Genomic DNA, 27,397 nt, shown 5'->3' on the forward strand with positions numbered 1-27,397 from the left:
ACCATTTGTCATAGTTCTCTAAATACTAGGGCAAGAAAAGTCACCAAAAGTGAAAATTAAGATACTGTTGTGGAGATTATGAGGCAATTTTATTATAAATTCCTGATATATTCCACCCTTGCCTTTCCTTAATTTAACGTAAGTTAGAACTGGAAACCCTTTATGAAAAGAAATTTATTTAAATAGGCATAAAAGTTACTAGTGTAAGAAGAAAAAAACCTGTACCCCAAAGAAGTCAAAGGCACTCATTAAGTTACGTCAATAAAAATGCAACTTGGCCAGCCAAGTTACACTGCATTCCTTGAAACTGCAGTAGGTCTCGTGGCTCAACTGAAGATCTGAAAGATCTTTTGACCCGCGTAAAAGTGCCCACCAACCAAATTAATTTCTCTAAAAGAAATCTTTAAACAATTATTTCAGCCTAACCCCTCTTTATATGGACCCACGCAGATGGCTCATGTTTTATCAGGGACTCAACAGTTTAAAAATATGCAGCCAATCCAAGGCAAAATGTTCGGTTGTTTGCCTCATGGTAAAATTAACATATGTATATAGAATATAAGATCTAGACTGATATCGAAAAACTCAGTAACATGCTCATCTAATTAAAAAAACCTACTGATGGAACAAAATATATTTTATTTTAATTATACTAGCACAGTAAGGCCAGAAAGGCCATGGAGGTGCACACAGAACGCTCAGCCCCAGCAGGGAAAGCAGACACTGGCTGGCCAGCGCTGACCACTAGCACACAAGCCCCTGCCGCATTTGTATGATCTGGAGTAAGGCTGCCTGCACGTCTTCATCCATGTGACCCTAGAAAGAAAGAAGAAAGCGGAAGATATTTTATGTCATCTTCCTTTACACATTAATCCTAAAGACAAAGGCTTTATAACAGGGCCTAAATGGTTGTGACTCACCAAATGCTAAATCCTCACCATCCTGGCGATATTCTAAAGGATTTATTGGAAAAGACAGTAGAGCTCTCTCATGAAAATAAAGAGGGTTAATTTAAAAGGAGTGCACATCAGTTGCTCCTAACTTCTATTATCAGAAAATAGATGGACAAACTTCTCTCTTTCTCTCTTTTTAAATAACAGCTCAGATGACAGGGGCAGCATAAGTTATAGGTGAACAAAGTAAACCACCAGAAAAACTTTTTTTCCTCCTGCTGAGAGTTTTTTTTTTTTTAAATAGAAAAGTAATGAAAAAAAAAATCCCCATATTTATATCTTTTACATAAATAGGATCATATATATTATTTTGCAACTTGCCTTTTCACCTAATGTCATAAAAATCTTTTCCTAATTATTTTAAATTATTGTATAATATCCCACTGAATGGATATATCATAATTTCTTTACCCATTCCCCAAATGATGGGCATTTAAAGTGTTTCAATCTTTATGGGCGGATTCCTAGGGCTAGGTCAAAAAGCAGGGTCAATTTTTAATTTTGCTAAGGACTACAAAATTTCCCTCTATAGAGATTATAACATTTTACACTCCCACCAACAGGGTATAAATGCCCATTTCCCACAATGCCCTGGCCAACGCTATAGGCTATCATCTTGTTTAATATTTGCCAATCCCCTAAGTGAAGAATGGTACCTCCCTGTTTATTTGCATGTCTCCCTTTACTGGTGAGGTTGAGATCTTGTTACATGAACATTAAGCCATTTACATTTGGAAAGAAACACTTTAAACTTAAAAAGACGGCAAGAGGTTGATTAAATGCAAGTCAATATGGTGGGCTTACAACACCCTCTTCCCCTTTTTCTCTGCTTGAGCACTTGAATAGGTTTTAGCATAACACTTCCTATTAATAAAAGAAGTTTTGCTTCCAAAATCTGTTTCTATAACAGCAGGATGTTTAAATTCCAAACATTAGCCATAGTTGACTAAACTGAATTTCTTAGTTAACTTTATGATGCCAGAAGGCAAGACTATTTCAGACGTCAAGTGCTTCTGTTATGTTTCATTAGGAGTCAATAGAAAATAATTTCAAATTTCAGAAGCATACCTTATACAAAGTCAGCAAGCTTGTTAGTTTGCAGGTCTTTCAGCAGGAGCAGGCTCTTGCTCCCCTCAGCAATATCAGATCCCAGTGAGCTCCTCACCCTCTCTAATACAGATTTGCTATACTTTTCTACTATTGCCCCTCCTAAACTTCCTGTCCTGCTGTCCATCAATAGTCTTCTCTAATAATTGCAATAGACTTTCAAATCTCAGCTTATCTTCTATCTACTCAAAAGAAAATAGCCAAAGATACTTTCTTTTATCACACCATTCATTCTTTTCCATTGGTTTCCCCTTCATCTCCTATAGAAAAGGCAGGCTTTTTGATTTTAAGAATTCGGTGTCATAAAGTTCCTTCCTTTTTATTATTTTACCTAGTTCTTTTTTTTCAAATGATCTCTTCTTCTCTGAAGCTTTCGCTCAACACCTATCTTTTTTTTTTTTTTACAGTGTGGCCTGACACTTCAAATCCTAAACAATTCTTATATATATCACACCTGCCATTCTAACATTGTCTCTTCTGGTATGTCTTCCTGAAAAATCTATTCTGAGAATTTTGGAGATGCTGATCATAGGGTTTCTACAGAACATTAAGTATAGTATCCTTCATATGTTAAACCTTTTCTTAGTGTGATTTATTTCTTTTAAAAAAGAGCTTTCTCATTACACTCCCAAAGATGGGAATTCTTAATCTCATGGTTCACTGAGTTTAAAGCTCAATAAATAAATATTATTGATAATCTAACAGAACCATTTTTTTCTTAAAGTATTACAATTCTGTGCACACCTTACTTGTCATTTTTGCACTTTTACAATATTCTCTATATTTCAAAGAAATACTCTTGAGCTACCAAGAAACAACGAAGTCCTTTGCACTGTCCTCTTTTAACTGACAGCCACATGTGGATGTCAAGACATTATCTCCAGCTAACAATACCATTAACGTGTGCTGCCATCATATGTTGCCAAACTGTCTATAAAATAAGTGACAAGCAGATGGAGATAACACTAAATTTAAGATGTTGTGTTGCCATATAGCTTTGTAAATTTCTCTGGGAGATATGCAAGCCATGATTAAAAGAAACACAATTATTTTTAAATAAGCACATGGGGTACAACTACTTTAAACATTAATTACTTTCATATAAATTTACTTGAAAATAAAAAATTATTTTCTCTACAACAATATCCTTTCCAAAGGAGAAATAGTTCTTTACCTGTGCAGCACTAAGAAGGTGTGTCCGATAAATTGCAATTACTTCTTGGTGCTGTCTGTCGGCATCCTAGAAATGTGGAAAGATAGACAGATCAGAATATCAGCATTCACATTTTCAAACACCCAGAGGCTTGTGGCAACGCTGCTTGATACTACCAGACAGAAGCACTATTAAAGGGCTCCTGCTACCTCTTATAACAAACCCCCTTAGACTCACGATAGCATAACAATAGTATAACCTTTTCTAATGAACATGTGGGAACATTCACAGTGAAAGCAATGCCACTTATCCTAGGTAACAAGAAATTATGGCCTTAGTTCACATCTAATGGCACAAAATTATCCAGTCACTTATCAACTTATGCTTTGGATTATTGCTAACTTCCCATCTTGTCTCCGTCTCTAAACGTTATTCTCTATCATGCTTCCAAGACTGAGATGGCTCTCTCCTCATATCACCTTGACTCAAAAACCTTGGGTGACATGTCTTTACATATAAGAGAGAATCTAAACTCATAGGCTTGGTTCTCAACAACCTTCACAATTTGGCCTCAAATATAGCTCCCATTACTAGCCAGGCTGATCAGCCTTTGACCTCCCCTGGGGCATGCCACTTGCATTCCACCTCCATGCCTTCTTCACACTATTTCCTTTGCCTGGAAGATTCTGTTTTCCTTTCACCTACCAAAACACCATCTATCTACAAGTTCAGGCTAGGTGCTCCCTTCTTCTTTGAAACTAGCTACGCACACCAGTACTCTTTCCTTCCTGGGAATTCATATCACTATGAATTCATATCATACTCAGTTTAGACTCTGGGACTATTTTCTTAATTCTGGATTTGATATTTTTTGTCTTGTTATTTTACTTTTCATGGATCTATATTTTGCCTGTCTAACTGCCCAGAACTCCTTGGGGACAGGAACTGTATACTCTCTGTATCCCTAACAGTGCTTATCACAGCGTCACAAACATAATAAACAATAAACAAATATTTTCGATTATTGAAGAGACTACCATATCCTTTTGATAAGATCCAAATCAGCAATTTGTCATTAATCTGTAGGCCAATGGTGTTATAAGATGAACACTTTAAAAAATAACTTTCTTCTTTTCAAGAACAACTCACAACCAATTACTACAGAATAGGAAAATATTAGCAACAATTTACATTTGATTGGGCTATGTTCTACTTAGCATTTCCATGTATATTAGCTCATTCAATTAAAAAAGCAAACAAACAAACAAGTAATCAGTTCTTATTATCCTATTTTATGGATGAGGAAGCCAAGGATTAAGGGAAATGTTCCATGTCACTGGCTTTTAAGTGGCAGGGCTTAGAAGTGAGCTCTCATCTTCAGCTTCTAAATCCAGACATTTTTAAAATATAAAGGAGATATATATCTATATAGGTAACTATGGATATAGGTAACTATATGAACATATAGATATCCAGATGTTTTCTTTTAATATATAAGGATATAAGGTATAAAATCACAGGAATACCTATCTTTATTCATAAGGATAAAAGATTATAAAAAACCTCCTTTAGTTTAGTGGAACAATATTTTAGACAACGTGCCGCAGTTGGAAAGATACCAGATTTGGAGTCAGCCAGTCCCAGGATTTAATCCTAGCTGTATGACCCCAGGCATCAAGTGCTTTCATCTTTGTTTCCTCAAGAATTAGATGAGGGGATTAAAACCTTGTAGGACTGTGTTGAGGATAAAGTTTAAAGATGAAGTACGTAAAATGTTTCAAGTAGTGTCTGGCATATAATAAGCACTAAATAAATGACATCATATCACTAGTATAAGTAACTTTTAGCAAAAATTATTACATTCTTGGATCTGAACAGAGTCGGTCACAAATCAAACTTGATTTCTAAATAAGCCTCTACAAACAAACAAATGACCGTGAGCCGGCACGTACGGGCATAGAGCCCTGCAGGTCCTCGTACTCACAGCCAGCTGCTGCTGCAGGGACTGCACCTGGTGCTGCAGGGTGTGGATCAGCTGGCTCTGTCTCTTGCTGGGACTCCCACTCGTGTAGGTGAGTTGTGAAAGGCCACTGAGCGCCTGTTTTAGTCTTTCCACATCATTCAGCAGTTCGGTTATCTTACAAAAAAAGAAAACAGTTGCGGGAGAAAAATATATATTATTCACTTATATGAACATCTTTACAGAGAAATCATTCCTTGAGACACAAAATTTATCTTTATATACCAGAAAATTGAGGAATGAATATTGTCAAGATTGTTATCAACAGTATGTACAATATAGTCACGTGCCGCACAACGACGTTTCGGTCAATGATGGACCGCATACACGACAGTGGTCCCATATGGCCTAGGTGTGTAGCAGGCTATACCATCTAGGTTTGTGTAAGTCACTCTATGGTGTTCACACAACAGCGAAATCACCTAATGATGCATTTCTCAGAATGTATGCCTGTCGTTAAGCAACATAATGACTCTATATAATTTAATTTCTTTAACTAAATTCCTCTCAGTAAACTCCTTACAAAAGCATTACCAAATTAAGAATAAATATGATATATAGCCTAAGATCTGAGTGTGACCTCAGTCTTCTTATTTTTAGATAATATATAGTACCTATGAAGGTATATAGACTATCTTCCAGGTAGTTTGAAACATAGGAAGGTAGAAGGGATTCCCTCCAACAAAGTTTGAAAGGTAAAAGAGCATGGCTCATGTAAGTCTAGAATTAACTTTTGTGCCTTGTTCAAGAAGGTATAATTATAGACTACTTTGTAATAAAGAGGAAAAAACAGGGAGGCTGGATAGAGTAGTGGAAGAAGCACAGGCTTTAATGCCAGACAGATCTGATGCTTATTAGCTGTGTAATCTTGGCTAATTTCCTCTATTTTTCTGAGCCTTAGTTTCCTTATCACTGAAAGGGGAAATTCTTTCATAGTTAAGAAAATCAAATGCAATCATAAATATATGCTTGGTATGTAGTATATGCTCAATAAATGACAACAATTACAAGTAGATATTAATAACTATTATAATCATATATTATTTTATTCATAACCGCCTTCCAAACAAGCTAAGAGCATCTAAATTCTGGGTAATATGAGAGGATGCATCAGAAGGTTAGTCTTGTAATTCTCCACGGAGGAGGACTGAGGCTGTGTCTGCTTTTATTCATCTCTGTATCCTCAGCACTAAGCATAGCACCCGGCATGTAGAAGGCATTTAATATTTATTTGTTGAATGGATAAAACTGCACTCAATCTCCCTGACTGGTCATCTTCATAGTACACACTTTATGCAACTATGTATTCGAATATTGTTGAGCACCTGTTGTGTAAATTGTACCGTGAGAAAGAACGATAAGAAAGAAAGATAAGTTATGAGCCTGCTCTTAAAAACTGGTTGGGAATATCAACCACATAATTTTGACGCGGTGATATATATTTTTTAAATGGATGGCAAAGCTAAAACAAAACATGCATTTTGGAAGAGAGACAGTTTACTGTAGGCTAGACTGGACAATGAAGGCTTTAGGAAGGAGGATAAGTGATGAAGTGGGTATTAATGAATGTATAGGATTTAATTCAGTAGAGAGGACGGGTAGGACATTCTGGGTGAGGGGACCAGTCTGTAGGAAGATATGGGGACAGAACCTACAATGAATTGGAGGGCTCAGTTTACTTGTATGGGTGAGTGCCATGATCAAGTCTGGGGTGTTCCCCAGCATCCTTAGTCTCTTGCAGTCCAGACACATAGCTATTTTTCTCCTCTCCCTTATCATTCTTTAGGTACCCTAAATCCCACTGCATTTTGACCATTCATTTATGAGGCAAGTGAACCTTGAGTCTCCCCATCTTTCCTCAATTCTTGGCTGTACCAGCTGAAGAAAGAAAAGAAAAAAATGCTTTTGATTTTTGTTTGTGTGACTACTTTTTTAAAATTCCGAATTTTTTTGCACACCAGTAGTCCAACTGGAAAGGTGGCATTTAAGGGTCACTTTGTTAATGCTTTTGCAAGCCTGTCTTGTGGGATGCTACGGTCAAGAGCCCTACTCTACTCTGGCAGTTCTGCTCTGGAGTTTCCAGAGCAAAGCCATGCAGACTCCTCGGTGCTTACCTTATTATCTTTAGCTTCGATTTGTCTAGCCGATTCCTGTATTCTTCTCTGTAACTCGGTGATTGTTGTTAAGGACTTATCGCATCGTTCCTGCTGATCCTTGATTTCTTGCTCGATGCTGAAATGTAGTAATTCCTTCTCATCTTTGGCAGATAGTTCCTTCTTTTTGGCATGCAAAACCTCCTCACATACTTCTTCATACTTTCTATTCAGATTGGCCAATTTTTCATTTAAGTTGGAAATCTGGGTCTCCAAATCACTTTTCGTTGCTTTATATTTAGACAAATCAACTACCTCCCTAGTCTCTAGTTTTTTCAATGCTTGTTTAGTATTCTGAACCTCAGACTGGAGTTTGGAGACTTCTTCAGTTTTGTTTTGGCTTTCTTCTTCCTTTTCTCTCAAGCTAGCTTTTATGATTCCAACTTCTTTCTCAAAGGCTTCCTTAATCTGCAAATGCTCTGACAGGGGCACAGAAGAGTTCTTCTGATTCTCCAACATCTGCTGCAGTTTGGTCACAGTCTGCTGCTCTTTCTCATAACACCTTTGCTTATTCTTCAGTTCTTCCTTTAGAGTCTCAATTGTGCCATTAAGAGATTTTTTCAGGGCCTCAACCTGTTCCAATGGAACATGCTGTTTTTGCAAAAGAGTTTGTGCTGCAAGGATCTCAGAAGTCTGTTTGGCATTTTCTTCTATTAGCTTCTCTCTCTCGTTCTTTACCTCTGTGTGTTTCTGTGACAGGTCTTTTAACTGTTTGTTCAGCTCTTCTGTTTTTCTGCTTAATGTTCTTTCCATTTCATGAGAATTCTCAATGAGCACACTCTTATCCTTTAAATCCTTCTGAAGAGTGAGAATCTCCTTCTTTAACTTGTCATTCTCCTGCTTGTACTTCCTGGCCTCTTCTTCCCTGACATTATACTTCTGTGTCTGCTCTGATAACTGCTCTTTTAGTTCTTTCTCTGTTGCTTTAAATTTTCTCTCACACTCTTCAAAGCTGACAATCGGAGCATATTTTAGCTTAATGCATTCGTGTATTGTGTCAAGTTCCTTTTTCTGGGCTTCAATTTCAGCATGGAGCGTCACAATCTCTTCTTGGCCTTTTCGGTAGTCAGCCAGTATTTCAGCACTGCTAGCCTGCACATTTTTCAGGCTCTCACCTACAGTGCTCATCTTTTCCTCATGCTCTTTTAGGCTGATATACTCAGCTTTTATTTGGTTCTGAGTATTTTCCAGGTTTCTTTTTAATATTTCATTCTCATCTTTTATTTTTACAAATTCTCGATTTATATCTTCAAACTTTTTCTTCACATCTAATAACTCTTTGTTAGTTTTATCTAATGTGCTACTCAATGCAGTTTTAATCTCTTCGTGGGTCTTAACTGGCACACATTGATGACTCACAGTCTTTTTCAAGTTGGTATTTTCAGACATGAGTGAATATATCTTTTCTTGGTCTTCCCCACATTTTTTATTAAGTTCAGTGAGCTGTTTTTTAAGTTCAACAATATTGGATTTCAGAGCCATTATCTCTTTTTCATGTTTCTCAGGAGGTACGAACACAGATTCCATGCGGCTAACATTCTTACTTAAGCTGTCATTTTCCATTAGCAATTTCTCCATTCCCAACTTCTTTTCTGTATATTTTTGTGTGACATCTAAAAGCTTTTTATTCAAATCATCAACAATTACATCATGTGACTTCTTCATTTCTTCACTAACTTTTAAAGGAACATAATGATTTTTCATTTCTATTGTTAGGTTATGTACTTGCTGGGTAAGGAGCTTATTATCCAGATACACCTTTTCAATTTCCTTTTGTAACGTCTGATTTTTTGATGTTAATTCAGTGACCTTCTTCCCAAGTTCTCCTGATTTTTGCTCTAATCTGCTCTTGAGCTGTTCATGTTCCTCTGGTTTGACATGCTGAGCAAGCTTGGCCTTAGAATTCTCAAGTTCTCTCTTTAACTGTCTAATTTCACCATGTGATTTTTCATAGTCTCTTTCCATCTCCACTAATTTTTTTGCCTTCTCATTTACTTCATTTGATAATAAGCTCTTCATGTTTTCAAACTTTTCTGTAGGAATGGAAAGGGCCAACTTTGCTAACAATTCTTTTAACTGGCCTTCCATTTCTGTAACCTTTCTTCCTTTCTTCTCTCGCTCCATTTCACACATACTAAACTCCTTCTGCAATCGCTTATTTTCCTCTACCAGCTTGCCTTCATCCCTCTTAAACTCTTCTACCAACATCTCATTTTGTTTGATTTGGTTTCTTAATTTTCCCACTTCTGCTGAAGCACCTTCATACTTTGCTTTCATGTCTTTCAGCTGATCCTTCAGTTCCTCCGTTAACCTGTGATTCCCTGTCGCTGCTTCACTTGTGAGGTGCTCTTTAAGGGCAAGAAAATGCGTCTGCATTTGCTTCACTTTACCTTCTGACTCATACATTCTCTTCTGCACATCTTTTAATGCATCTTCTAATTGCTTTATCTGTTCATCTGAATCCTCCTTGACCCTTTCACATTCTAAGGCTAAAGCTTTGCACTCTGCCACCTTGTGAGCCAGTTCGTTTTGGAGCTTGAGTCGGTCTTGTTTTGCTGAATCGCAGAAAGTTCTCATTGCTTCTAACTCTTTCTTTAAAATTTCATTTTCGGAATACGAGGTTTGATTGGGTAACGATAGCTCCAGTGGTCTTAACATGGATCGGCTTTGCATATGGGCTGGCATACTTGGGGAAGTACACTGAAAAGCAAAAATATATATATATATATCAATCAAAAAAGCCTCAAGAAGACACTTATTTACCAAACTTATAGAAAGTTTACATATCATCAGTAGTCAAGGGTTTTCAGACTAGTTATGCTGGAAAAATACGGTACTGATTTTTGAAGTAACAAAAACAGTTCTAAGTACGATTTCCTTAACACACTCTTAAGCACTGACATTTTGAAAGTCTATTTATTTAAGTGTATTTCTGGCAGAACAAAGAAGGAAAATAGTTGTGGCCTCTGGGTACTATTTTCTCTTTCTTTCCTCATTCATAATACCTACCTACACATGAGTATCAACTTTATCAAAACACATTTACTATTTCTATTTGATGGCACATAATGTGCTTAGAACTTCAAATTCTAAAGAAAGCCATCAGAACCCTTAAATAAAAACAAAGATTGCAATTTTAAATCTAAATAATTTCATAGAAATTATTATTAATAATAATATTTCATAGAAATTATCTTTACAAGTACTAATTCATTGATAAAAGCTATGGGCTACGAGTACATCGCACTATCTTAATAGGCAGGTTTTACTGTTCTAAGAAAAAGAAAAGCCCAAATATTTACCAGGTCTGCAGTCCCTAGGAGGTACTAGAAATGCAAACCTTGTATCTACTGGAAAGTAAAGGTGAGGAGCAGATAAACAAGTAAGAAAATCAGACAACAATCCCTCTTGCAAGCTTTCTTTATTTTGAGGTGAATTTCCAAAACATAGAATATATATTTCAATGCAAGGAAAAACACATTTCAAAGCCAAAACAAATGACTTTTGATTTACTCATCCTTGTCTTCCCCTTTATAAGAGCAAATATGAAGAGTTAACAGATTGCTGTTAATGAATAGAGGTTTACTATCAAAGACAATGAAATTTTATTTCAAATCCCTTATTTAAGCCACTGTTATCAAAAATACTCTAGAGGGCACCAGAAACAGAAATATCTGCTTTTATCTCTTTTTATTCTCAAGAACGCAAGACCAACTTTTCTTTGATAATGAAAACCTTATTCAATGTAAATATACTTGATAAATATACAATGCTATTTTCCTCTTTCTAAAAAGGCACAAATATTTTTTATAAATATTTTTTAAAATAAAAAAAATAGTATTACCTGTGAGTCTGGCATGTACATTTGACCTTGTTTAAGAAGCATATCTTCTTTTCCTAAGTAAATCCAAATAAATGATATCTTAAATATCTATACCAAAGTAGGATACATATTAATTTGGTGTTATTATCTTTCCTTTATTATTCAAACAAAAGAGAAGCAGAGTTACAACATAAAATTATCCTTGTTCTAAAATATCCATATTTTTCCTTAGTATTTCTATATACATAAGGAAAGAATCTATATTCTTCTGAATAGAGACTAAGTTGGTTTTGAGAAATATCTAAGATTGTTAGACTAAATAAGCTACATGATTATTATAAAATATGTATCTTACCATCAGTTAAAATAAAAATGGTGTTCTTTTGCAATTTAAAGGATAAATATTACTGTTGTAATTAGCTAGAATGTAATTTAATATTCACTGGGAAGCAAAAAAATAGATTTTCTAGAGAAATTATTTAAAATGAGTGAATAATAAACAAAAGTGAAGATTAATTATGTATAGTCTTAAAATAAATAATAAATAATTACTTATGGAACTTCTAATTAATTTTAAAATGTCTACCTGCATTGAGACTATATCCAAAGATATCTCCAAATCTTATGTTTCTTTCCACAAAAAACAAGCCCCAAATATCACAAGATAAATGTCCACTAATCGACAAGGCAAATTTGGTAATTCATACAATATACAATTTAAAAATATAAGTGGCTAAGGAAAATCAGAGCCTCAGTGATTACCAGATTCTTTTAGAGGCTATAGTAGTCATCTCAACCTCTTCTTGGTTGCATGTGTTGAGTATAACACACAAGTAGCTGGATGAAGTTTAGCAGCAGGAGTATCATATACAGTTAGACAGAATAAATAGGCATAAATATTATTCTTTGCTTGAACTGGGTCAACTGTAATGATAATCTATACTTTTATACTTACGGTTACTGAAATGACTTCCTGATCCTAAATGATCACTCTGAAATCAGAAGTATAATTAAAACATTTTAGGTGAATATTGCTTTATTTTGTTAAATTCTATATCTATTTTAGCTCTAAAGGATACAGTCATTAAAACCACATTTTCAACATTCCTTGTTTCTCCTGAGTATTATTCTACTGGAACCCACAAAAGGACACAGCACTAGCAACAATTAGAGAGATCAGTTGGGAATAAACCACTTCACGAGGCATTTTAATAAAAGCAGCCGAGTGTATCAAGGAAAAATTTTATTGCTCATAAGAAAAAAAGTGAGGTCCAAAAGAACTGAAACACCTTTCAATGCGTACTCTCCGCTGCTTCTCTGCCTCAAAACGAAGGAAATGCCACATTCCCATCAAGTACTCACTTTACCACTGTTGGGAACGGAAAGCCTACTTCATTGTGATATAGCCACATAACCCTTTTATCAGAATTTATAGAATACTGATTACTTTTGAAGGTAAAATGAGACAAAGAGCAGGAAATGAAATTGCGACAAAGACCTACACACAGTAATAAATCCATCCATGCATCAGTTAGGAGAAAGAGAATAACAGAGAAAATCTAGATGCTCTGAATCAAAATATATTTGGATTGCTCCTTTTTTCCAAGTAAGCCAAATACAAAGAATCTAACATATCAACTAAGATATTATAATTTCAAGAGTAAAGATATGTAGATGTAGTTCATGTTTGTATATTTGTGTGTATCAGTACTAACAGCCACGCGTCAAACTCCGATCTAGATACTACGATAAGAACGGTCCACAGTCCTATAACTAAATTAATGCCACCTCTGCTAATTCTTAGTGCCCCAAGGGTATGGAAAAATGTCTGTAAACTTAGTTAAGCTCTCTGTTCTATGTAATATTTAATACTAGAGTTTGCAATAGTTACTCAATGGGCTCATGCATGTACGGTTGGGGGTGGCCTACGCACATAAGGAGTTCAAAAAACTTAGTTTGGGTTTATTACCTTTCCTTAATCACGCAAATGAAAACAAATGCATGAGTTATAATGTAAAATTAGCCTCACAAGTTCTAAAATATCCATATTTTCCCATATTTTTCCTATAAACACAAAGGAAATGCCTACCTATTAAGTATTACACATAACACAGCAATTTTGTTGGCAGTTTATGAAGATTTTTAAGCATGTGAGACGACACAGTGGATATACAGTATTTGTAAATGATGAATTCTTAGTTTTTAATGGCTGCTTTCATAAATACTGGGTCACATATGAAGTGGGCCCCATAATTTTCTTTTTGAAAGTAAAAAATCATTTCTAGTATAAAAATTCATCATAAAGAATACGTACTGACTGGGGAAAACGTCCCCACTATATTGAGTGAAAAAAGTTACAAAACAGGATGTACAATATTCCTACCTGTTGAATATGTATGTAACACAAGTTATGCACAAAGAAAGGTCTGAAAGGATACAAGCCAGGTGCTAAGAGTGCTGGGATTATAGGTGTGCTTATTTTCTGCTTTTAGTTTAATTATATTTTCTAATTTTTCTGAAATAAATATATACTACTTTAAATAAAAATAATTATGTATAACAATAATAATAAAGTTATTTTTCTATAGTTTATTATAACCTCATGGAAAGTTACAGACTTGCCTCTAAGTCTGTCTAAAGTTACAGAAAAACATCTTATTCTTAAGACATGAAAGTCTACTCTTAGAAGAAAAGTAATAACATAAAGAGTACCCAATTATAGGCGTCAAACTTTGATGAGTACTTCAAAGGGCCCGTCTATGCCTCTATACTTTCTCATTCAAGCTATTCTGAGCATAAAACTAGTACTATAGTTAAGAGCACAAAGGAGCCAGACTGCCTGGGTTCAAGATCTGGCTCTGCCGCTTACTATTTATAAAACCCTTCATGGGTAAACGCTCTGTGCCTCAGGCTCCTCACGTATAAAGTGGAGATAATAATAAAACCTAGCATATAGAATTGATGTGTTTATTAAATGCATGTAAAGTACACAGAGTGGTTTCTGGCACATGGCCAGTGCTATGAAAATGTTAGCTATTGCTAGTTTCACTGTTAACCTTAAAAAACCCTTCAAATGTGAAAAAGATAGAAGGCACTATAACAGATTATTCTTTAGCTTATAAAACTGTTTCTGAGTAATCTTCAGAATTCAGTCATATAAATTTAAACACGCTTTTTTTGTTTGATTTTTTAAAATGTATCAAGGCATAACTCACCTGCAATAAAGTACACATTAAGTGTACAGTGCAATGAACTTCTGGATATGTACACCTTGTGTAATCACAACCCAGATCAAGACATAGAACATTTCCAGCACGCTCAGAAGCTTCTTCATGCCCCATCCCAGTCAGTAATCCTTCCCCAAAGGACAGCCTCTATTCTGACCTCCATCATCACAGATCAGTTTTGTAGGATTCTAAACTTCATAAAAATGGAATCATGCATTATGTACTCTGTGTCTGATTTCTTTCATGCAACATTGTCTGTGAAATTCATCCATGTCTTTATATTCTTTTTCATAGCCGACCACATTTTTTTTATTTATAAAGAAAAAAAATTACTTTTGTTAAGTACTTTGGAGTTGTACTCCCTAATAAAGATAAATGAGTCATATTGAAACAGCCACCCTCTTCAGTAACCCCCTAGTGATGAACAACATTTATAAAATATATATTATGGCCTTGCAAACAAACCTTTGCAATTAAAAGTCAGGAGAGTGGTCACTCTTGATGTGGTGAGTGTGGGTAGTGACAGGAAGCAAGTATGAGGATGCCTCTGGGTAACAGTGACATTGTTTCTTGAGCTGGGTGTGCTCAATTTGAGAAAATTCTTAAACTTATACACTTTAACCTGTGTACTTTTTAATGTATATTGTATTTCAATAAAAAGTTTAAAAAAATCCATGGCCTTGGAAAGACTAAGAGCTAAGTGATCCAACCAAAGATGAGTATATGATCTGTGCCTTATTAACACACTACTCTCACAAAACAAGTGTTCTAGTTAATTCAGATATGCACAAAATCCTTTCTGAGATAATCCCGGAAATACCACCAATATGACGCTTTGTTATTATCACCATCATAATCATTCCAAATTTACTGGTACAAGTAAGAAGATGGACAAAGAGGAAAGCTGGGGAAGAGAAATCAGAACTGAACTAAATGCTAGTCAATTTCAATTACCTCATTTAACCTTTATAACAACTCTGTGGAGAAAGGGACAACCACCTCGATTCTGCCGAAGCAGCAACAAGCTCAGAGACTTTAAATAAACTGCCCGAGGTCACAATATAAAGAAGAGAGTGATAATTCAAATTCAAGTGTGACTCCAAGCCCCTTACTATTGCCTATTATGAGTTACATGAAATAATTTAAGCTTTCTATACCTCAAAATATTTAAATCTATTTTTCAGAACCTCAATAGTTCTCAGGCTTTCTTCATGTTGCTTTTCTTTAGCTGCCAAAAGGGACTTCAGCTTTTCTTTCTGAAATGGAAAGAAATAAATACAGAGCAAAATCACCCTGTGCTTCAAACTGGATTAGAAATGTGTTTTAGAAAATGTAAATTAGAATTACTTTGAGGACTGCAGTTAATAAATTATCTAACCTGGTAGATTTTTAACTGTTAGTCGAGTTGAAAATTTCTACAAATATACTAATAAAATATACAATATATACAAATGATATTATGAAAAATTCAAATTTCTATTGTTTGTTTTAAATCTTATTATTTTCAGACATTTACTTTATAGTGTTTGGAATTTTATATCTTTTCATGAAAAGTTTCACATAAAATGAGACATTCAGAGGCAATAACAACAAAATACCTATGACAACCCATGCCACTATACTCAAAATATACTTTTATAGTTACATGTAGGTTTTGTTTTTCCCTTTGAGCAGCAATAGAATCCTGGTCTCCATCTCAATTTGGGACATAAATATCTTCTGCAATATCATCTTCAATTTACATTTCACAGCTTTAAAGTAAAATTTATCATCCTACCTCACTTTCCAGATCATCAGCAACCATTACTTCCTAAATTAAAAAGAAGAAGAAATGTATTTTCAATCTTGAAAGTTTGCTTTAAAAGGCCTGAGCTTGGCAACTATCTTTTGAAAAGACTGGCACACGTCTTTAAGATTGGGGACAGGATGTGAGAAGACAATGTCTATGTACTCCCAATTCTGTTGTCTGAATTGTCATTCCCTCTTCTCACTAACCAGGTTCAGAAGCACTTTTGATTCTTCTGAGAAACCATCTATTGCCAACTCCATTGCTCTTGTGCCTCACATCTTTTGTCTACTCCTTCCTCTCCAATCTCATAGCCCCAACTCTAGTTCAGTCCTTTGTTACTACCACGCATCAACAGTATTCTCTGTTCTTACACTTGACATTAAAGGTTTCATGTAAAGGTCCCAGTAAGATATAACTTTCCTCAAGGGCAATGACCTGATTTCATCTCCGTTAGCACCCAGCACCATGACCTGATGTGACAGGTGAGCATTAACAATTTGTTACGGATGATGATTACTGGGAGCAAAACAGTTTGGATTTTTTTGTATTATGCAGATTATTTACCTCATTCAGCTGTAGTTGTAAACCATTGACTTTATCCAATAATATTCTCTGTTCTTGCTGAATTTTTCTCAACCTCTCTTTCAAATCTTCATTTTCAATCTCCAGATCCTTAAATAGTAAAGATAACAAGGGCTACACCAATCTTAAAAGAGCAGTTCTTATGGAAGACATTTTTAAAAGCAGTTCGCTATCATATACAGATATATACATATATAAAACAGCTTTAAGTACAAAGATGCAATAATTTCAATGACATTCAAATGATTTAAAATCTATAGACCAGAAATAATATAAAAATTTATGGTCCTATGATATCTAACAAATACAAATATATACAACACTGCAAACCATCATGATTCTAATACTAAAAAAGCATCATCTAAAAATAGAAAACAGAAGAATATGCCATTGTAACTTTTGCTTAACATCTCTCAAGTGTATTAGTCTATTCTAATGCTTTTGTTAAACTAATCATCACTTCAGTGCTCTGATAAAACATTTAAGGCTCTAATTTAAGGCTAACGTTCACTTTCTTAACAGTACATAGTAAACTATGAAAACCCAAAAAAAATGCTTTTGTTTTATCTTATGGAAAACAGCTATTCAATTTATATTCTAATGGTATTTCAGTCATAAAATAAACCATTTAACTATGGGATCTTCCTCCAATATAATCCACATAATAATTATTTTTTGCACACTTTGACAAATATAAAAGGTAAAAAGTGCTGTGTGGTTAACAAAATTTTTTTTCTTAATCAAAATAAAACATACTCTAAGAAGAAGTTCGGGTTTTACTTTACTTACATTAATAAATATCATTTTTATCACTATAATTAATTTTCTAAAATGAATACAGATTTATGGCCCAAAACAGATATATTTAAATCAACAAAAAGTTATATAAAATTGTTAAATTATCTGCTTCCTAATAGATATTAAAACAATACTTTCTGTAAGATAATACTGACCCAAACATTCACATCAAGAGTCAATTCCTCTTGAAAGGACTGGGCAAGAAAATTGAATCACAAAACAGAACAAGCTGCCTCTCCTTTCCGCCATGTTTTTGCTCCCTCTCTTCCCCCCACCCCACTACAAATAACACTGGAATTATTTGCAAAGGAAGATATTATTATTTTTTTCTTTTTACCTGAATGTTTTGATGCTCTCTCTGGTTTGACTTCATATTTACTTCATCTAGCACGTGTGTCAAATTTCGCTTTGTAAAACGTAAAAGAACACAGGTTAGCAAGAATGAGAATATAGAAGAGTACATTTTCTTCAATAAGCAATATACCCAATTAGAGATTTTCAGCTTATCCAACATTAAATTTTACTGTACATAACACAAGGTGGCAGTGTTTCCTCTTAGAACTCCAAATGGAAAGCATCTTCAAGGATTATAGGTTTTAAATAAATCAAGTGTAATTTATCTTAAAATACTAAAAAACAACAAAATTTAAAATCCTTATTGTTAAGATTTATTTTAACTAAAGTCACCAAATTTTCAAAAGAAGAACTTGTACTAGACACAAAACTAAAGTTGTGCTATAAAGCATTATCAACCATTCCCAAAGGAAGAATTTAGTCTTTAAAAGAAAGAAGAGGGGGAGTTACATTAATATTGAAAGAAAATACAAAAATTATTTATTTCTTTGAGTACTGATGAAAAAAAAATATCAAGGGGTGTGGTAAGAAAGAGACAGACAATCCTCTGACCAGAGCTTTATAAAAGATCTCTAAATGACCTAGTCGGGTATGTGTTCTGTTTTTGTACACTTACTGCTTTGAAACTTTACTCCAGCTTAGAGATTTGCTTTAATAAAAACACAACACAATTATTAAACAAGAGAGCAAATAACCTTTTTTTGCCCAAATTCCCCTTTAAATCTGCGCAATAATTTAGAAAGCTATTTCTTTCTTCCTTTCCGAGAGCTTAAAAAGAAAAAAAGCTAATGCTTTAATTCTCCAGGAAAATTTTTTTCTGTTTTGTATTATTTGTGGAGTTTGTTTAACCAAGTGTTTAAACTATAATGCTAATGAGTTTGCATTTAGAATGAGAGGGACAAGGTCCCATTAAGACATTCTGTACCCACAATTTGGCTCAACTACATTTCTAGCCTCATTTCTTCCACCAAAGGACTGTTCTTCACATGGAATCTGGCCAGTCTCATCATACCACTTTCACTCCCGCCTTCCCTTCAGAGGGTCCTTCATAATGTGGCACCTGGTCACCTCACCCATCTCTTCTCTTGCTCTGCCATGTGCACATCACTCCTGTCGCTCTGGCCTTCTACTGCCCATGGACATGCTCAAATGCTCCCTCATCAGCAGCTTGGTACTTGCCCTTCCCTCCACCTGCGAGGCTCCTCCCACAGAGCCCCGTGGCTCCCTCCTCATGTCCTTGAGACCTCTGCTCAAATGTCACTTCCTGAGAGAGGCCTTTGCTGACCACACAATCTAAAACAGGTTCCTGCCCTCTCCCTCTTCATCCCCTAATCCTGTTCCACTTTTCCTCAAAGCATCTGCTATGATACTAATGTGCTTATTGCTCATCTCTCTCACGAGGCTGGGAGCTCCATGAGGGCAGGGACTTTGACTACCATGATATCCCCAGCACTTAGAACAGTAACTGGCATATAGTAGGTGCTCTACAGATATCTGTTAAGCAAATAACTGAGTAAATCTTATTTTTTAAACTATACTGTAGTCCTCTTGATAACAGGGATTACACCTCCCTTAGTACAAGAACAAATCCCACTTACAGCAGATATTTTAAAATATATTTAATAAATAATGGAAACAAATGAGTTTACTGTTCCTAGCAGAAAATTAACTCCATGTGTTCGTTTAGATAACTCCTAGAGCACTAAGCAGAATATCATTCCCATAGTAATATTCAATAATTCCTTATTTTAAATATCTGTATATTTCAGGAATCATTTTCTCGGATTCTGTGTGAGACAGCTGGTACAGACATAACAGTGTACATTTTATTTCACTCTACCCCTACTTAGGTTATCTGAGGAATGGGAGAAAAGGTTGAAACAGTTGCTCCAGATGGAAAAGAAAAGTGACAGCAGACATGACCCATGCATGAACCTATTACTTAACTGTGATGGATTAAAAAGGAAAACATACTTTAATATAGCTGTCAGAATCAGGTGAGAGGTAGAGAAATGATGCAGAATGATGATCAGAATTGTTCAGAAGGTACCTGATGACTTTCTCTTCAGGGTTTGGAAGTGCTCAGGTTCCTCTCACTAGAGAAAAGCTGAAAGCTTGGAAAGGAATGGCCAGCAGAAGAGGAGAGCTGCCCACACTAGCTTTTGAGCAGATGGTGAGAGTGCCGTAAACCAACCCCACTTACTTTCACTCGAAGAGATTAGGGGAAAATGATAAGACATTTACTGAGACTGGGACACAAAACCAGGGTTAAACAGTGATTTGATAATAAAATTAGTGTAAGCTAGGAATTATTTCATGTATTGTGTGTTTTTTTTTTAAGTAAAATCCTCATTAATTAAATACACACAGCAAAAAAAAGAAAGCGCTAACAGTGGTATTGAAATCACAATACACAACCAGTTTTGAATTCTGTTTTCTTCATTTCTTACTGCATTGGAAGAATTTTCCCATAACAGTAAATATTTGGCTGTGTTATTAAGGGAGAATAGGGGCAAACTGTCTATGACCTGCCAGGCTAAAATTCATCATTTAAGAATCTCAAGGGCCGGCCCCGTGGCTTAGCGGTTAAGTGCGCGCACTCCGCTGCTGGCGGCCCGGGTTCGGATCCCGGGCGCGCACCGACACACTGCTTCTCCGGCCGTGCTGAGGCAGTGTCCCACATACAACAACTAGAAGGATGTGCAGCTATGACATACAACTATCTACTGGGGCTTTCGGGGGGAAAAAAAAAAAAGAATCTCAACAAGGTGCAGTATCTCATACTTCAAAGGGCTGGATATTCAAGGCCAGCAATCAGGAGGCTATTTATTTCCCTGTGGATACATTCATTGTAATTAAGATCCACTGTCTCAAGCTGAGTGACGGTATCAAGATAAAGCCTCAAGATCTTAGTAACTAAGTTCTACAAGGGCACAATGAAATGAAGAGAACAGCATGCATTTAAAGTCAAAACAGTTATGTATAAACATTAACCAGTCTGAGCAAGCACTTTACTTAAATTGCACAATATGTACAATTTTTTTAAATTAATACCTACCTGTTGTAAAGATGGTCCTTTCTTCCAAAGTTCTCTCCCTGAAGATTTAAAGGGAGAGAAAGAGAGGAGAAAGAGGAACAGTGAAACAGCAGGTTAACTTGGGTGGATACGCGTTCCCTAACTATACAACTGAGTCAATTTTAAAGAAATACATTTTAAAGGTTCCTCTAAAAGAACTCTACTACTACTTTACAGCTAAAACAAAAGTGAAATATCATTTTTGCCTTTCAAACTGGCAAAGATTTTTTGCTATGACAACATCCAGGTAGAAAATATTCAATGCTAGGGAGGAGAGGCAGGTAAAAAATGTCAAATTTAAAACTCTGCTAAATTGGAAGGCAATTTGTCAATAAAGTGTGCATACCCTGGAACTTCATGACTCAATTTCTAGGAATTGATCCTAAGGGTATAATAAAAATATGCTAAAATTTTTATTCATTAAATTGTTATTTATACTGGTAAAAACTGTACACAACTTCAATGACACCTACAGAAAATTCCTTAAATTAAACTAAAACAGATGTAATTTTATGCATCAATAAAAATCATACTGTAGAAAAAATATTTATTTCTGAGGGAAAAGCCTTCAAAATACATTACACAAAAAATAATCTACAGCTCACTCAAGTGACCTCAATTTTATGCATAGGGAAAGACTGGAAGGATATCCCTCAAAATGTTAACAGAAGCTCCTCAGTGGTAGGATGAGTGACTAATTTTATTTGTTGTGCTTTTCTGTATTTTCCAATTTCTCTTTAATAAACATAGAAAAATACTTGGCACAGGTATTCAATAAATATTGGTTGAATATTTTATATACACATTTAAATAATGATTCTTTCTTTAAAACTATGTAAGTACAGGGGCTGGCTCGGTGGCTTAGCGGTTGAGTGCGCGCGCTCCGCTACTGGCGGCCCAGGTTCGGATCCCAGGCGCGCACCAACGCACCGCTTGTCCAGCTATGCTGAGGCCGCGTCCCACATACAGCAACTAGAAGGATGTGCACCTATGACATACAACTATCTACTGGGGCTTTGGCGGGGGAGAAAAAAAAGGAGGAGGATTGGCAATAGATGTTAGCTCACAGTCGGTCTTCCTCAGCAAAAACAGGAGGATTAGCATGGATGTTAGCTCAGGGCTGATCTTCCTCACAAAAAAATAAAATAAAATAAAAAAAAATAAAACTATTTAAGTACAAAAGAGCTTCACCCCTCCTTATAAAATATATATATACATATATACACGTGTATATATATATTAGTAAAACACTTGATTTGACTCTTTCTCCTCAGTTCTTAAATGAATCCACACTATAGTATGGTTTACTCAATAAACCAGACAATATATGCAACACACACTGCCTCAAAACAAGTGACTATAATGTAAATACACAAAGCCATGGCATAGAGGGAGAAGAACCAACGCTGTTTATCAGAAGGAACATTTTGCCTCTTATAAATTGTAGTTCTACCACCTAAATCTTTAAAAGCTGCTCTTTGTTAACCAGGACTTTTCTAGCTACAGAAAACTGCTGGTACCTTTGTTGGTATTTTCCGATGCAGTCTTCAATAAGGTTAGAATGTCCAGATTGTCACCAATTCTTGCATAGTAAGAACTATCATGGCCAAGGGCATCCAGCAAGCTTACATCAGCACCATTTTTAATTAAGACGTCTACTGCATCTTTGCAACCGTACTCGCAACCTAGCATGAGAGCAGTTCTAAAAGAAAAGACGGAGTAATAAGAGACCTTGAGAAAGATCCAAGAAAATATTTCAGAAATCTTCCAGAGGCCCCCCTTCTTAAAGAACAGATACTGCTTTAAAAAGTCACTCTTGGGGCCGGCCTGGTGGCGCAGTGGTGAAGTTCGCGCACTCCGCTTCGGTGGCCCCGGGTTTGTAGGTTCGGATATCGGGCACGGACCGATGCACCACTTGTCAAGCCACGCTGTGGTGGCGTCCCATATAAAGGAGAAGAAGATGGGCACGGATGTTAGCCCAGGGCCAGTCTTCCTCAGCAAAAAAGAGGAGGATTGGCAATGGATGTTAGCTCAGGGCTAATCTTCCTCACACACACACACAAAAAAGTCATTCTTGTTACAGATACAGATTTTACTTCATATTTTTATCTTATATTTTAACTTTATCACATTCATAAAAACATTTGCTTTGTGTCTTAGTTTGCAGAGCTAAAATCTTATATCACCTCATATACCTTTGTTACTTCTACTACCAAACTAACCTTCTTTATTCCAGTCCTTCTATGTCCTACAAGTAAATTACCAAACTATTCAAGTCCTTTCATGAATGAACACACCACGCAGAACTCCCTAGGTGAATCCCTTCTGCTCCAGAACAAGAATCAGATTCCTGTTCCTGATCTCTCTCCTTAGAAGAGCCTTCCTTCTCCTACCCGGAGACATTCACATCTTCACCCTTAATTTCAAAACTCACCTCCTCAAATAAACCTTCCTCAATTAATCCCATTATCATGGACCATTTGTTTATTCTGCCATGATAGAATAATCAGCACTTAAGCATTTAACAGTATATCGGCAAATAGTAATAATGTAACAAAACAATTAAATCATCATAGAAATTTAAAAGGACCCTAGAAATTATTTTGTCCAATTCTCTACTTTTACCACTGAAGAAAACCACACCTAATGAAATGAAATGACTTATCCTGCAGTATCTAACTCTGTCTTCGATTGTGAATATGCACTGGATTTCATAAGGAAAGATTCTTGTCTTTACTCCGCTATGTATGTTTTATTTCTCTTTTATACTCCCCAGTAGTTGACAGAATACAATTTTATATACAATAGGCATTAACAAAGTTTTTATTAGGGAAAAAATGCTATAGATAGGACAGGAAGAAAAAAAAAAAGAAACTTGAATACAGAGTGTCAGAAACTAAGATTTTAACTTATTTTTAACATCATCTGCTATCTAGTCTATATAATACACATTGCCCTATCTCACTGTTTTTTTCGTGAAGGCCCAGTGAGAAAAAATAGAGACAAACGTACTTGGAAAAATATAAGATTTATAAAAAAAAATAAGGCATTATACATGGATCAACCAGATCATCCCTCTCTGATCCTAAAATTTATTTGTAAATCAAATTTTCTTAGTCATATTTGGAACCAGACTACACCACCTGCAAAAACAAAGTAATACAAAAAAACCACTTTCTTAATAATCCTGTTAATGATTTAATTGTTTAAGAATTTCCTCCTTTGAGATGCTTGAACAATAAAAACAATTAGAGTTATAAAATCTGGTGTCTAAATATTATTTTATTATACTTATCTATTTGCAATGAACTACAAACAATAGAATATATGTTTAGAAGAATAAAATTAAGTCAAAAGAAAATAACAATTTTACTAGTAATCATCTATAAAATCCCAGAAACTTGTTATAAATTTTTGTAATGCTTCAAAACTAATGAAGGGGATGTATTTCAGATACTTTGGTGTCAGAAATTTTGTGACCATAAACATTAGAATATAATATAGCAAGCACCATGATACACTAGAGCTAGAGAAGGGGAAAGGGAGAATTACAGATACAAAGTATGAGTGCACACTGACTAAAATAACATCAAAGATGTTGCAAAGACAGAAGCAAAAATAAACTAAGGGAATCTTGGGGTACAGAGATGATCTCAGTTTCAGAGAAGGCGGTGGCACTGAGCCCAGGCAGGGTAAGGAGAGAAAAGACCTTGAGAAAATCTATATTGAAACACGTCAACCTCCAGGATAGCCAAGACCCACTTTACTCTCAAAAGAATCACTAACGAAGAAGCAGACGGTACATGTAATGTTTTACTCTTCTTCCACATATCTTATTTGAGACCATTTCATTAAAGACTTTTTTAAAGCTTAAAGTAACTGAGATATAATTCCTCTTTCTTCAGCTCTTTGACTTGAACACAGGCCCTAATCACTGCTTGTATTCCGCAGTTAGCCTGTCATCTTCCCCTATTTCCCTCTCCTTCCTTCTTCAGTAGACTCTGAAGAAAAATAACAAGTGGGTGCTAATTCCAAGGAAGGGGAGAACCAAGAGGATGGAAGGGCCAAGTCACAGCAGCAGTGTTTCAGAATCACTGTGCATCCAGCTGGCATCTGGGGAGCTGTGATAAAAGAATTAATTACCTGTTTTGTTTGTCTCTGGAATTAATATCCGCCCCTCTATCTATCAGCAGTTGACATATTGTTGGCCTGCACATTTGAGTAGCCAGAACAAGTGGTGTCCGCCCATCCTAAGCAACAAGAAAAATGAAACAGCATTAAGACAACAAATCTCCCAAAACACAAAAGTTAGAATACTTGAGTTGAAATGAGAATAAACATGTTTTGACTTACTACATCTTTGGCATTCACCGAGGCCCCATGGTCGCAAAGCAGCTGTATGCTAGAAGGACAGTCAGCCATAGCTTTGAGGAACAAAGGAAGATGATAAATGGTGAACATGTGTTGGTAAGACACATGGTGTTTTGCTAGGTCCATAGAAGGCATACATTCTTCAATTTCTAAACTACCAAGCTTCACATCCTTCACTCTCAGTTTAGCATTATAAGCATCAGTTTTTTATCTGAAAATGGATTAAACAAGATCATTTTATAAATTTTGTATAATTAGGACCAAGGAATATTGTCATCCTTATAGAAGACAGAAATATACTGCTATTCTAAAGGTTTCTAAAGGTAAACACAGATAACAAAAATCAAACTTAAATTTTCTATTCATAGAGTATTTTTAAACATGGCTATAACTGAAGTGTTAACTCAATATTTTTTTTAAAGAATCATACTCATTTTTTAATAGAAGAGCCACAGTAAATAAAGTATGACTTATACAATTCATATTTCCTTTTAAAAGCAGAGACTGTAATGTCTGCCCTTAATGATGCAAAGCAGGGTCATTTTGCTAAAAATTATATTAAAAAATCACACAATGCTTCTTCTCTAACAGTAGAGTTCATATTTGCATTATGAAAAAAATTAGTGTTAAATTCATAAAATAGGACTGTGTTCACACTCCCCATGAGTTTTTTTAAAAAGCCTTATGAGTTGATACTAGATCACTAGCACAAAAGGTACTGACAAAGTCAGCTTTTTTTTTTTTGGTTAAATTCAATAGAATAAAACCAAACATAAATAAGAGAATCAAGTAAATTTTCATTTCTTATGTCTTTAATTCAGCAAGTCTTTTATATAAAATATATAATCTTAAAAAAAAAGATAAACTGAAACTGAACACATTAATTCAGGAATCGTAAAATTAACAGCCATTCAGGCCTGATTAAAAATAAGAATTAAAAAATGTAAAGCATAATAAATTCAAGAGTTATAATATATTGAACAAGTAACATAAGTATTAAAGGTGCTATGATGGAGAGTGCCAGCTGTTCACCAAACTCTCCATGGTAATAAAGTTGTGCTGGGATGGTGGCTCACCTAGAGACCACAGTTCCCAGTCTCCCTTGCATGTGGGCATGACTACGTGAGTTAGAACATGCCAACGGAATCTGACAGGAGTGATGAGTGCTACCTTCTGAGTTTAGGGCTTAACAGAGTGGTTATACATTCCTCCATGATCTTTCCCCTTCCTGTTAGCAGAAAAACAGGTGTCTACTATCAGCTTCAGCCTTAAAGATGAGGACGACACCCTAGGCAATGGTAGAACTGCAAAATGGAAGAAATCTGGGTACCTGAATGACCATATGGAGCAGAGGCACAAGCCAATCTGAATGTAAGGACTGTGATATGAAAGAAATAAATTCTGTGGGTTTTTTAAAGCCAGTGTTATTTTATAGTGTCTTTGTCACAGCAGCCTAGCCTATCCCTAAGACAAAAATTGCTATCAGGAGGCAGGTGCTGCTATAACAAATACCTAAATTATATGGTACTGGTTTAGTGGTTGGGTACTAGGTGGTGAGTAAACATATTTCAGGCTAGAAACTTTGTGATTTTTCTCATGCTGTGGCAAAACATCTGATAGAGCAATCATCTATGATAATTTAGAAAGTACACCACGTGACTATGGAGCCTTCTAGGTGAAGCAATAGAGAAGAGCCAAAATTTCAGCACAGACTGGCAGCTGCTTAATGCTTTTAGTAAGGTATTATAAGAAAGAGATGAGGTCAAGCAAGAATTAGCCAATTTATGAACACAGATGGAAGGGAAAAGAGAGTGTCTAGATATTTGGCACCTCGCAAGTGTGGAGAAGCCAATTGTTTCTCTATATCAAACAGCAAGACATAAAACTTTTCTCAAAGACCTCCCAATGAGGAAAAAAGAAAAAAAGATCCAGCCCTGGAGTACAGGTCAAATTGAGGATATTATACTTCCATCCAAGACTATTATTTCAGA

The 27,397-nt window shown here is 35.4% G+C and overlaps 1 protein-coding gene across 6 annotated transcripts in view; it reads right to left on the reverse strand.

Moving 5' to 3' along the window:
- Positions 1-619: 619 nt before the first annotated feature.
- Positions 620-27,397, reverse strand: part of UACA (uveal autoantigen with coiled-coil domains and ankyrin repeats) — a 98,143-nt gene continuing 71,365 nt past the window's right edge. For 2 of the 6 annotated variants that reach the window (XM_058541969.1, XM_058541973.1), the window contains exons 6-19: positions 25,389-25,459; positions 25,179-25,285; positions 22,556-22,737; positions 21,018-21,055; positions 17,943-18,011; positions 16,790-16,921; positions 16,214-16,246; positions 15,594-15,692; positions 12,165-12,201; positions 11,231-11,283; positions 7,348-10,086; positions 5,198-5,350; positions 3,235-3,300; positions 620-816 (exon numbers count right to left, since the gene is read on the reverse strand). In XM_058541969.1, coding sequence (XP_058397952.1) covers positions 745-816; positions 3,235-3,300; positions 5,198-5,350; positions 7,348-10,086; positions 11,231-11,283; positions 12,165-12,201; positions 15,594-15,692; positions 16,214-16,246; positions 16,790-16,921; positions 17,943-18,011; positions 21,018-21,055; positions 22,556-22,737; positions 25,179-25,285; positions 25,389-25,459 — 3,851 coding nt within the window. In that variant the 3' untranslated portion in view covers positions 620-744. Of the gene's footprint in view, positions 817-3,234; positions 3,301-5,165; positions 5,351-7,347; positions 10,087-11,230; positions 11,284-12,164; positions 12,202-15,593; positions 15,693-16,213; positions 16,247-16,789; positions 16,922-17,942; positions 18,012-21,017; positions 21,056-22,555; positions 22,738-25,178; positions 25,286-25,388; positions 25,460-27,397 lie in introns of all 6 variants that reach the window. The other 4 variants (XM_058541970.1, XM_058541974.1, XM_058541971.1 and 1 more) reach the window with 3 other exon arrangements.

This window comes from Diceros bicornis, chromosome 5 (genome assembly GCF_020826845.1).
Source record: "Diceros bicornis minor isolate mBicDic1 chromosome 5, mDicBic1.mat.cur, whole genome shotgun sequence".
Classification (NCBI taxonomy): domain Eukaryota; kingdom Metazoa; phylum Chordata; class Mammalia; order Perissodactyla; family Rhinocerotidae; genus Diceros; species Diceros bicornis.